At 41.9% G+C, this 13,417-nt stretch overlaps 1 protein-coding gene across 3 annotated transcripts in view; it reads left to right on the forward strand.

Annotated features, from left to right (window-relative positions):
- LOC124043472 (atrial natriuretic peptide receptor 1-like) overlaps window positions 1-13,417 on the forward strand; it is a 131,099-nt gene that overhangs the window by 20,174 nt on the left and 97,508 nt on the right. For all 3 annotated transcript variants that reach the window (XM_046362098.1, XM_046362099.1, XM_046362100.1), the window contains one exon: window positions 9,828-10,015. In XM_046362098.1, coding sequence (XP_046218054.1) covers window positions 9,828-10,015 — 188 coding nt within the window. The remainder of the gene's footprint in view (window positions 1-9,827; window positions 10,016-13,417) is intronic.

A 13,417-nucleotide genomic window follows, 5' to 3' on the forward strand; every position in this document is an offset into this window, starting at 1 on the left:
ATAGAAAATCTCCCACTACATTTACATTAAAGTGAGATGATAAAAGGATAGTTAATATAGCAATTATGTGATCCAATTTTGTCCGATTTAATATTGTAAGGCAAAATATAGTGCTTGCGCAACATTACGATGTTGACGTATGGTTCATTTTCATGAATGTAGAACCTATAGCATTCATTATTCAAATCAACAAAAACATGAAATTAGAACTGATAGTACATTTGTTGAAAGTAACAACCATTACAAACCAGAAACATGGAGATAAGTCTATTGTGCACTTCTCCCACGTCTTCTGTCCCAGGGCTGTGTTACTGCTGCCACGCCGGCAGGTACACAAGTAACAGTTGTGGTCAATGTTCCCTCTAAGCTGCACACGTGCCCACTCAAAAGTAATATCAGCCTATACAGAGAAGCACGAGATTGAATTTCACTCAACTTTCTAAAGTTTTCCCCATATTGTTTCCTTTTACTGTGGGAATTGTGATTAAATCCACTCAATATTAGCGGCCACGTGTGCACATTTGTTCATATCCTTTGCTCGTTAGAGTTATTAGCCCAGTTATAGATAATTTGTAGTCGGCAATGGGGGAGTGATTGCTTCCAACAAGGGTACAAAACGTGTGCATTTCTCTGTCATGTCTTTACTATCATTAAACTGAAGATGAATCTTTAGCAAATGGCTCTCTGTAATTATTATTACGTGATTAAACTGATTAATCATGTAATTGTAATTAACTAGGAAGTCGGGGCACCAAGGAAAATATTGAGATTACAAAGTTATAATTTTCGTAATGTAACTTTTTCAGATATTTTCATATCTGATCAATAGTCTTCTGGTTAATGAATTCTTCTTTACCTCACGTTAGTCTCATTCCAAACGTCGTAAATTGTTGGTTATCTGCATGAACCCAGTCTTCACTATGAGTCATCCATACATCAATTGTCTTAAAATAATTTATTTACTAACTAAGTAATTCACAGAAATGCATTAACAAACAGTAGATAGTTACAAGGAAATGATAACGGATAAACCGGCATCGCGGCTTGGTGTACAAAAGGGAAGTGGGGGTCAAATGAGAAGACAACACACAGTTTATAATTATAACAATTGAAATGCTAATCCTTTGCACATGAACTCTCACTCATTCGGGAACAACTGCAATCAATATATATATTTACGCTCAGTGTGTCGTCGGGGTCTCTGTTGAAAAGTTTGTTTCTGTTGGAGAGTTTGTCCGCCCTCTCTGTCGTGGTTAGATTGGATAGTTCAGAGTGACATTCATTCATGTCGTCATGGATAGATGTTTCGGCAGTTGTCGGTCTTCGTGTTCAATGATACTGAATTCCTAGCTGCAGACTAGTAATTAATATCAAAGACTTGTTCTTATTCTGTCGGTATCAATAGTCTAAGAGTTTAACCACGTGGAATGGTTAAAAGATTCAGCAGTCTGGTTTCAAACCTTGGCCCTCTCGTTATTGAGGTAAGCTGGTCTGCAACCTTTGTCCTCCTGTAATTGAGAGCAACATGGTCTGTTGAGAAATTCTCAAGGTGGGGGTTATATTTGGAATTGCAGAAAAGGGCCTGTTCCAGGATGCCCGACCATAACTGTGCTCATGGGCGGTCCTCTGATTTAGTTAAACTCAAAAGAGAATTGGAGTTTCCTTCATTAAACAGTCCAAAATCACATTACACAATTTTACAAACAGTATCATCCTCACTCATTCATCTTATACAACAATTAGATGTAAACCTCATAACTGAGGCTATTATATAAACAGCGTTATGGTAATGTGGCCGTATTGCCTCCCATGAGTTTCACAAAATTGTACCAAACGGACCAGTCCGTAGCTGGATTATTCACCGATCTTTTATACCTTCTCCGGAACATAAATGTTGTTCTGACCTCTACTCTCTCTCTATACTGTGGCCATGAGGAGATAATCTCCTCCAGGAATTTACGACATCTCTCTGACCACAGCAGCCTGGGTGTAGGAGACAGGGAGAGGGGGGTGGGACTTGCTGTACCCAAAGAGGGCAACGTCAGGGCACTAGCCATCTTTGAAAAGCGAGTCAGGTAAAGAGATTCTTTTTTTAAGGGGCAGTGTTGTATTTTAGACAGGCTTAAATAATCTAAGTAGCCAATAGGCAGAAGGTTGCATAATTTGTCTGATTCTCTAATAATGGTATGGGAATAATAATGCATTTTATTTTGTAAAGGGGTTTCTTGCATCAAACAACAAACATTTTCAGTCACCTCCTTGTCTGAAGGACAAATGGATAAACAGGTTAATGTCAAGGCTTGCATGTTTTTTTCATAAGTCTCATTGAATGTAGCCCTAAATTGAACACCATATATTGGCTGCTACTGTAGGCTGAATGATAGAATAGCTATTTCCATGTTAAAATGTTCTGGGATATTTTCTCCATTGTTTTTGATGTTAGGCCTACTTGACCACAGTAGCCCACAGTAGACCACTGTTAAAACTGTAACTTAAAACAGAAAAAAATGTAAGCGATCATTGGTTGCGGTAGTTCTGTTCTTGGTCTATTTAATTTAAAATAATTTACCCTAGAAATTACATTTGTTAATGGTAGAGGACATATATAAGTTGTTTGTCATAAAATATGGTGTCTCTAGATCTATTGATCTCTGAGTAGTTAGATTTTTTCCTAAGTGTCACTTTCATCCCGGTTCTCCCCTGTGTGTGTGTGTGTGTGTGTGTGTGTGTGTGTGTGTGTGTGTGTGTGTGTGTGTGTGTGTGTGTGTGTGTGTGTGTGTGTGTGCGCGATTTTACTTCAATTTGCAAGAGGCTTAATGTATCTGTGTAGCCATAATTCACCCCAAAAAATCCATACCTTTTACAGCCCTTCTCCCTGAGTGCTGCCTGCTCCGAAGCACCTCTCACTCACACAACTCTCCATCAAGTGATTGGGTCTTTCTCACAGGCTATAAGTGAAGACAGACACATAGGACTCAACTGTGCCCATCCATATCCATATTGGAAGAACTGTCCACATTTACTTTTTGTCAGTCAACAAGATGAGTAGGCCTAATGAACAGTGAAAGCACTAGCCTATGTCAATCTACTATCCCCCATAGTGCAAAAGTTGACATATTCTGTGCAAAAAAATATTATTCCAAACATAGTCTGGGACAGTTGTGGGATGCGATAGATCCCAAATGAATACAACCACTAGTATCAAAAACATTTTTTACGCAATGAGGTTGACGCAACAGATCGGAACGATTAGCTTAAAATGTTGATCAATTGTTAGGCTATTTCTTCACATTATAAACACAGCAATTCGCACACATAAGTAGGCATATAACTGGGAATGTTTCATTTGAGGGATCGTTTTTTTTTACGCACATTTTCAAAAGTGACCACAAATGCGAATATGCATGTAATTATTTTCATAATATGGTGCATAAGGTGCATTTTTATGGTGAAAAGGATTTTCCCCAAAATTGGAACTCACGTGCTGCTTATGTACAGTTGAATTCGGAAGTTTACATACACCTTAGCCAAATACATTTAAACTCAGTTTTTCACAATTCCTGACATTTAATCAGAGTAAAATTTCCCTGTCTTAGGTCAGTTAGGATCACCACTTTATTTTAAGAATGTGAAATGTCAGACTAATAGTTGAGAGAATTATTTATTTCAGCTTTTATTTCTTTCATCACATTCCCAGTGGGCCAGAAGTTTACATACACTCAATTAGTATTTGGTAGTGTAACAGTATAACTTTACACCGTCCCCTCGCCCATACCCGGGCGCGAACCAGGGACCTTCTGCACACATCAACAACAGTCACCCACGAAGCATCGTTACCCATCGCTCCACAAAAGCCGCGGCCCTTGCAGAGCAAGGGGAACTACTACTTCAAGGTCTCAGAGCAAGTGACGTAACCGATTGAAACGCTATTTAGCGCACACCGCTAACTAAGCTAGCCGTTTCACATCCGTTACAGTAGCAGTGCCTTTAAATACTTTAACTTGGGTCAAACATTTCGGGAAGCTTTCCACAAGCTTCCTACAATATGTTGGGTGAATGTTGGCCCATTCCTCCTGACAGAGCGGGTGTAGCTGAGTCAGGTTTGTAGGCCTCTTTACTCGCACACGCTTTTTCAGTTCTGCCCACAAATTTTCCATGGGATTGAGGTCAGGGCTTTGTGATGGCCACTCCAATACCTTGACCTTGTTGTGCTTAAGCCATTTTGCCACAACTTTGGAAGTATGCTTGGGGTCATTGTCCATTTGGAAGACCCATTTGCAATCAAGCTTTAACTTCCTGACTGATATCTTGAGATGTTGCTTCAATACATTCACATCATTTTCCTCTCTTGTGGTGCCATCTATTTTGTGAAGTGCACCAGTCCCTCCTGCAGCAAAGCACACCCACAACATGATGCTACCACCCCCGTGCATCATATTTGGGTTCGTGTTCCTCGACTTGCAAGCATCCCCCCTTTTCCTCGAAACATAACGATGGTCACAAACAGTTCTGTTTTTTTCTCCAAAAAGTACGATCTTTGTCCCCATTTGCAGTTGCAAACCGTAGTCTGGCTTTTTTATGGCGGTTTTGGAGCAGTGGCTTCTTCCTTGCTGAGCGGCCTTTCAGGTTATGTCGATATAATACTGGTTTTACTGTGGATATAGATACTTTTGTACCTGTTTTCTCCAGCATCTTCACAAGGTCCTTTGCTGTTGTTCTGGGATTGATTTGCACTTTTTGCACCAAAGAACGTTCACCTCTAGGAGACAGAACATGTCTCCTTCCAGAGCAGTATGACGGCTGCGAGGTCCCATGGTGTTTATACTTGCATACTATTGTTTGTACAGATGAATGTGATACCTTCAGGTGTTTGAAATTGCTCCCAAGGATGAACCAGACTTGTGGAGATCTACAGTATTTTTCTGAGGTCTTGGCTGATTTTGTTTTGATTTTCCCATGATGTCAAGCAAAGAGGCACTGGGTTTGAAGGTAGGCCTTGAAATACATACACAGGTACACCTTCAATTGACTCAAATGATGTCAATTAGCCAATCAGAAGCTTCTAAAGCAATGACATAATTTTCTGGATTTTTCCAAGTTGTTTAAAGGCACAGTCAACTTAGTGTATGTAAACTTCTTACCTACTAGAATTGTGATACAGTGAATTAAAAGTGAAATAGTCTGTCTGTAAACAATTGTTGGAAAAATGACCTGTGTCATGCACAAAGTAGATGTTCTTACTGACTTTCCAAAACTATAGTTGGTGAAGAAGAAATGTGTGGAGTGGTGTAAAAATGAGTTTTAATGACTCCAACTTAAGTGTATGTAAACTTCAGACTTCAACTGTATTCCATTTAGCCTCTACAGCCCTTGTAAAGCTGATTAATGTGCTTAATTTGAAGAAGCTATTTGTCCACTTTAGTTGTGATACAAACCTTATCAAAACATAAAGACCTATAGGCTAAGCTACATGAGGTGTGCGACTATGATTAGAAAAAGTCACAAAAAAAGGCATTGTTGCTTGTCTTACGTTGGACATCATTCACAAGTGATCGGCTAATGTTGTCACCCATCTGACTATTCTAAATAATATGAAATATTTTTCATTATCATGCACCTGTCTCGAAACAAACATGTCATATCTGCGCTTAAGCAGCGAATGGAGGACGTTTTTCCCGTGGTTCATTTTCATGCCAGCCAGGTAGGCTATATTCCTGTTGTAAAGATAAGCAATGTGCTTAATATTTGCTTAATATTAGGAAAGTTTAGAAACAGATATAGTAGGCCTAGCCTATAGAAAGCTGATGGGATCCTCCTATCCTGTTTTCTCGCACATTGCATAGCCTATAGAAATGTTTCACAACCTGAGCTCATGGGCTCTCATGAAGTGTTTGATTAGATTTTTTTGAACACATTTGCATTGATGTCAGAGGGATTAGAGGGACAATAGAGTGATGAGTACCAGGCAGCAAGTTTGGTAGGCTACTAATGACCATCAGCGGCGTCAGAGCTTGGAGAAGCCTAATTACCGTGACTAAACAGTCAAATTTGACTGCCTTCATGACTCGTAACCGCCGGTGTGGCGGTAATACGGTCACTGCAACAGCCCTAGTCCTGGCACACCTAAAACAATTGTCAAGGGAAGCCAGTTTTGATTTGCCTTCAGACCAATCACATCACATCAAAAACAGAACGTAATTTATAGAAACAAATTGTTGCATCTCGTTGTGTTGTTGTCCTCCAAGGGATAGCTAGCTAAAATCATCCCTTTCCTAAATTAGCCATGGATGTAGGTAGGGATTTGGACTTGCGGTTTTAATTAATTCCCCGCACTGGCCAATGATTATAACAGGGATTCTGATCCAACATTGTGCCCCTGAGAGGATGGAAGTTCAATATGTAGCTAGATGTATTAGGCACATTTGAACTGGTGGCCTGGCGCATCATTGCCCATGAAAGGAAGTTAGGCTAGCGAGCAAGCATTTTAGCCAGGTAGCCTAGGACAATTTAAAACTAAAAGCCAAACACAAACACACACACACAAATCAGTTCTATGGACAGCCAAATCATATTTAGCTTACTTTGATTGGACTAAATTGTTTTTGGTATCGTTTAGTTGTTACTGTATTAAACTAAGCATACAGTGCATTCGGAAAGTAATAAGACCCTTTGACCTTTTCGACATTTTTTAACGTTACGTTACGTAGACCCTTTTACTCAGTACTTTGTTGAAGCACCTTTGGCAGCGATTACAGCCTCAAGTCTTCTTGGGAATGATGCTGCAAGCTTGGCACACCTGCATTTGGGGAGTTTCAGTCATTCTTCTCTGCAGATCCTCTCAAGCTCTGTCAGGTTGGATGGGGAGCGTTGCTGCACAGCTATTTTCAGGTCTCTCCAGAGATGTTCGATCGGGTTCAAGTCCGGGCTCTGACTGGGCCGCTCAAGGACATTTAGAGACTTGTCCCGAAGCCACTCCTGCATTGTCTTGGCTGTGTGCTTAGGGTCGTTGTCCTGTTAGAATGTGAACCTTTGCCCCAGTCTGAGGTCCTAAGCGCTCTGGAGCAGGTTTTCATCAATGATCTCTCTGTACTTTGCTCTGTTTATCTTTCCCTCGATCCTGACTAGTGTCCCAGTCCCTGCCACTGAATAACATCCCCACAGCATGATGCTGCCAACACCATGCTTCACCGTAGAGATGGTGCCAGGTTTCTTCCAGACATGACCCTTGGCATTCAGGCCGAAGAGTTCAATCTTGATTTCATCAGACCAGAGAGTCTTGTTTCTCATGGTCTGACAGTCCTTTAGGTGCCTTTTGGCAAACTCCAAGCGGGCTGTCATGTGGCTTCTGTCTGGCCACTCTACCATAAAGGCCTGATTGGTAGAGTGCTGCAGAAAAGGTTGTCCTTCTGGAAGGTTCTCCCATCTCCACAGAGGAACTATGGAGCTCTGTCAAAGTGACTATCAGGTTCTTTGTCACCTCTCTGACCAAAGCCCTTCTCCCCAGATTGCCCAGTTTGGCCGGGCAGCCAGCTCTAGGAAGAGTTTTGGTTGTTCTTCCATTTAAGAATGATGGAGGCTACTGTTCTTGAGAACCTTCAATGCTGCAGAAATGTTTTGGTATCCTTCCTCAGATCTGTGCCTTGACACAATCCTGGCTCAGAACTCTACGGAGAATTCCTTTGACCTCATGGCTTAGTTTTTGCCCTGACATGCACTGTCAACTGTGGGACCTTATATAGACAGGTGTGTGCCTTTCCAAATCATGTCTCATCAATTATTTTTACCACATGTGGACTCCAATCAAGTTGTAGAAACATCTAAAGGATGGTCAATGGAAACAGGATGTACCTGAGCTCAATTTTGAGTCTCATAGCAAAGGGTCTGAATACTTATGTAAATTGTATTTGTGTTTTTATGATTTATCAAAAAATGTCCATAAACCCTGTTTTCGCTTTGTCATTATGTGTAGATTGATGAGGAAATCTTACCCACACACCGCTACTGTACAGGACTACATAACAATGACTATTTCTCTGTAGTGTATTAAAACAGTCATACAGTGGCGGAAAAAGTATTTAGTCAGCCACCAATTGTGCAAGTTCTCCCACTTAAAAAGATGAGAGGCCTGTAATTTTCATCATAGGTACACTTCAACTATGACAGACAAAATGAGAAGAAAAAATCCAGAAAAATCACATTGTATGAATTTATTAGCAAATTATGGTGGAAAATAAGTTTTTGGTAATCTACAAACAAGCAAGATTTCTGGCTCTCACAGACCTGTAACAACTTCTTTAAGAGGCTCCTCTGTCCTCCACTCGTTACCTGTATTAATGGCACGTGTTTGAACTTGTTATCAGTATAAAAGGCACCTGTCCACAACCTCCAACAGTCACACTCCAAACTCCACTATGGCCAAGACCAAAGAGCTGTCAAAGGACACCAGAAACAAAATTGTAGACCTGCACCAGGCTGGGAAGACTGAATCTGCAATAGGTAAGCAGCTTGGTTTGAAGAAATCAACTGTGGGAGCAATTATTAGGAAATGGAAGACATACAAGACCACTGATAATCTCCCTCGATCTGGGGCTCCATGCAAGATCTCACCCCGAATGGTGAGCAAAAATCCCAGAACCACACCTAGTGAATGACCTGCAGAGAGCTGGGACCAAAGTAACAAAGCCTACCATCAGTAACACACTACGCCGCCAGGGACTCAAATCCTGCAGTGCCAGACGTGTCGCCCTGCTTAGGCCAGTACATGTCCAGGCCAGTCTGAAGTTTGCTAGAGAGCATTTAGATGATCCAGAAGAAGATTGGGAGAATGTAATCTGGTCAGATGAAACCAAAATATAACTTTTTGGTAAAAACTCAACTCGTCGTGTTTGGAGGATAAAGAATGCTGAGTTGAATCCAAAGAACACCATACCTACTGTGAAGCATGGGGGTGGAACCATCATGCTTTGGGGCTGTTTTTCTGCAAAGGGACCAGGAAGACCTGATCCGTGTAAAAGAAAGAATGAATGGGGCCATGTATCGTGAGATTTTGAGTGAAAACCTCCTTCCATCAGCAAGGGCATTGAAGATTAAACGTGGCTGGGTCTTTCAGCATGACAATGATCACAAACACACCGCCCGGGCCATGAAGGAGTGGATTCGTAAGAAGCATTTCAAGGTCCTGGCCTAGACAGTCTCCAGATCTCAACCCCATAGAAAATCTTTGGAGGGAGTTGAAAGTCCGTGTTGCCCAGCAACAGCCCCAAAACATCACTGCTCTAGAGGAGATCTGCATGGAGGAATGGGCCAAAATACCAGCAACGGTGTGTGAAAACCTTGTGAAGACTTAGAGAAAACGTTTGACCTCTGTCATTGCCAACAAATTGTATTTAACAAAGTATTGAGAAACTTTTGCTATTGACCAAATACTTATTTTCCACCATAATTTGCAAATAAATAAATGTAAAATCCTACAATGTTATTTTTCTGGATTTTTTTTTCTTCTCATTTTGTCTGTATGTATGGATGCTGTACTGTGATATTACAAAGGCAGTGAGGGTAAATGAGTGATGACTCAGCAGCAGATAAGAGAAAAAAGGCATCAGTCATGCAGCTGTATTGGTAGGTAATGAGAGGTACATGATACATTTTGAGAATATTGTGAAATAGGACATTTTATCGCAAGTTCAAGGAAGTGTACCTATGATGAAAATTACAGGCCTCTCATCTTTTTTAGTGGGAGAACATGCACAATTGGTGGCTGACTAAATACTTTTTTGCCCCACTGTATATATGTCTGATACATTCTCTCTTCTATGTCTCTTCTTCAGTGGTGTACATGTGCTGCTCATGGGATACTTTCCGGATGCTGATGGTACAGTTTTGGAGGGAGGGCTTGCCCCCGGAGGACTATGCTTTCTTCTTCATCGACCTGTTCGGCCACAGCCTGAGGAAGCGGCCCGCTAGGCCCTGGTACAGAGGAGACGCAGACGACCATGCCGCTAAGAAGGCCTTCAGGGTGAGAGGGGGATGAGGGAGGTCTGTAGGAACGAAGGAGGGGTAGATTGAGTAGGGGGTATAGGAGATGGATTTAATGGGATTTAGTGGGGACTGCATCTTTGGGTCTGAGAAAAGCGCTTTAAATCGGATGTATTACTGTCATTACACTGCAGTTATGAGTGAGATTTGACTGGTATGAAGGAGGGATGAGAGAATTGTTCCATTTGATTTAACTCTACTTTTACCAGATAGCCTAATAAAGAGGAATGTAGGGGGTATATCACGAGTAGGGGAAAGAGGAGAGGAATTTAGTTGGATGCTGTACTGTCGTTATAAGTGATATTACAAAGGCAGGGAGGGTAAATGAGTGATGACTCAGCAGCAGATAAGAGAAAAAAGGCATCAGTCATGCAGCTGTATTGGTAGGTAATGAGAGGTACATGATACATTTTGAGAATATTGTGAAATAGGACGTTTTATCGCAAGTTCAAGGAAATAGCACTAACCCAGTGAAAAATTGGAGAGTGGTTGGCTAAACATGCATCTTTTTCCTGCGATATATGTACCTTTTTTCAAGAGAGAAATGGATGAGAGACGAAGGAATGAGGAAAAGGAATGACTGAGGAACAAGGGACTATGGCAAAAATGTAACCAAACATATCCAGATGTAGCATATCTCCCATTACACTGTCAGATAGAGTAACACTGAGTGAGGAATATAGGGTGTTAAGCATTCAGATGACTTGTCTTGATGATAGTACCCAGACAGCAAGACTATTACAGCCCAAATCCAGTCCACATCTACAATGTTACAGCCAGTTATAACTTGGTATTACGGTCAATTAACCCAAGCTCCTCCATTGTCCCGGCATACTAAACCATTTGGCAAAACAAACTTGCACAGTGAATTGAAGTTATGTTTGTCTCTCTGGCGGACAGTTTAAATAGATGCAAGCTGCACCACACTACTGGGGGAAAAAACGTGCATCTCAAGGGGGAAGGCCAGCTTTGTACTGCGCTGTCAGCATGTTTTCTCACCCTAAATAGCCATGTACTGCAGTCTGTACTGTAAATCAAATATTTTTCACTCCTTCACAAATAAAGTCTAGAGCTTTGTTAGCATACTTACGGTGTAGTACACACTTACAAAAGAAGGTGCTATCTGGAACCTAAAAGTGTTCTTCAGCTGTCCCCATAGGATAACCCTTTGAAGAACCCTTTTTGGTTCTAGGTAGAAACCTTTTGGCTTTAGCTGGAACCAAAAAGAGCTCTAACTGGAACCAAAAAGGGTTCTCCTATGGGGACAGCCGAATAACCCTTTTGGAAACCTTTTTCTAAGAGTGTACAGCATAAAGTTTGGTAGGATTGTTAGATTTTTGCAGAATGCATGCTCTGAACATTATCGCCACATTCCTAAATTACAGCCATGTTTTTACTCACAAGCTCGTGCGAGATCGGGCCCATCGTCTTAAAAGTGTTATATGTAGCACAGAACCCATTTGTCATACATTCCTAATTATTACATCAATAGAATATATCTCACATCTTGAGCATTATAGATTACCTAAATGTATACAGTCATGTTAAATGTTAAATGACTAATTACTTGGTCTATGGACAGTATGTACAGTTCAGCGGGTAATCTTTAGAAAGTGCATCAGCCATGTTATACCCACAGCAATGATTAAAACATTCCCAAACCAGAAACCATGGATTAATGGCAGCATTCGCATGAAACTGAAAGTGTGAACCACTGCTTTTAACCAGGGCAAGGTGACCGGAAACATGACCGAATACAAACAGTGTAGCTATTCCCTCCGCAAGGCAATCAAACAAGCTAAGTGTCTGTATAGAGACAAAGTAGAGTCGCAATTCAACGGCTCCGACACGAGTCAATCACGGATTACAAAAAGAAAACCAGCCCCGTCGCGGACCAGGATGTCTTGCTCCCAGACAGACTAAATCACTTCTTTGCTCGCTTTGAGGACAATACAGTGCCACTGACACGGCCCGCTACCAAAACCTGCGGTCTCTCCTTCTCTGCAACCGACGTGAGTAAAACATTTAAACGTGTTAACCCTCGCTAGGCTGCAGGCCCAGACGGCATCCCCAGCCGCGTCCTCAGAGCATGTGCAGACCAGCTGTCTGGTGTGTTTACGGACATGTTCAATCAATCCTTATCCCAGTCTGCTCTTCCCACATGCTTCAAGAGGGCCACCATTGTTCCTGTTCCCAAGAAAGCTAAGGTAACTGAGCTAAACGACTACCGCCCTGTAGCACTCACTTCCGTCATCATGAAGTGCTTTGAGAGACTAGTCAAGTACCATATCACCTCCACCCTACCTGACACCCTAGACCCACTCCAATTTGCTTACCGCCCCAATAGGTCCACAGACGACGCAATCGCAACCACACTGCCCTAACCCATCTGGACAAGAGGAATACCTATGTGAGAATGCTTTTCATCGACTACAGCTCAGCAATTAACACCATATTACCCTCCAAACTCTGGGTCTCGACCCCGCCCTGTGCAACTGGGTACTGGACTCCCTGACGGGTCGCCCCCAGGTGGTGAGGGCAGGTACCAACATCTCCACCCCGCTGATCCTCAACACTGGGGCCCCACAAGGGTGCGTTCTGAGCCCTCTCCTGTACTCCCTGTTCACCCACGACTGTGTGGCCATTTACGCTTCCAACTCAATCATCAAGTTTGTGGACGACACTACAGTGGTAGGCTTGATTACCAACAACGACGAGATGGCCTACAGGGAGGAAGTGAGGGCCCTCGGAGTGTGGTGTCAGGAAAATAACCTCACACTCAACGTCAACAAAACAAAGGAGATGATTGTGGACTTCAGGAAACAGCAGAGGGAGCACCCCCCTATCCACATCGACGGGACAGTAGTGGAGAGGGTAGTAAGTTTTAAGTTTCTCGGTGTACACATCACAGACAAACTGAATTGGTCCACCCGCACAGACAGCGTTGTGAAGAAGGCGCAGCAGTATATATCTATATACTGTACTCTCTATCATCTACTGCATCTTGCCATCTTTATGTAATACATGTATCACTAGCCACTTTAAACTATGCCACTTTTATGTTTACATACTCTACATTACTCATCTCATATGTATATACAGTGAATTGCGAAAGTATTCGGCCCCCTTGAACTTTGCGACCTTTTGCCACATTTCAGGCTTCAAACATAAAGATATAAAACTGTATTTTTTTGTGAAGAATCAACAACAAGTGGGACACAATCATGAAGTGGAATGACATTTATTGGATATTTCAAACTATTTTAACAAATCAAAAACTGAAAAATTGGGCGTGCAAAATTACTCAGCCCCCTTAAGTTAATACTTTGTAGCGCCACATTTTGCTGCGATTACAGCTGTACGTCGCTTGGGGTATGTCTCT

The sequence above is a fragment of the Oncorhynchus gorbuscha genome, linkage group LG09, assembly GCF_021184085.1.
Source record: "Oncorhynchus gorbuscha isolate QuinsamMale2020 ecotype Even-year linkage group LG09, OgorEven_v1.0, whole genome shotgun sequence".
Classification (NCBI taxonomy): domain Eukaryota; kingdom Metazoa; phylum Chordata; class Actinopteri; order Salmoniformes; family Salmonidae; genus Oncorhynchus; species Oncorhynchus gorbuscha.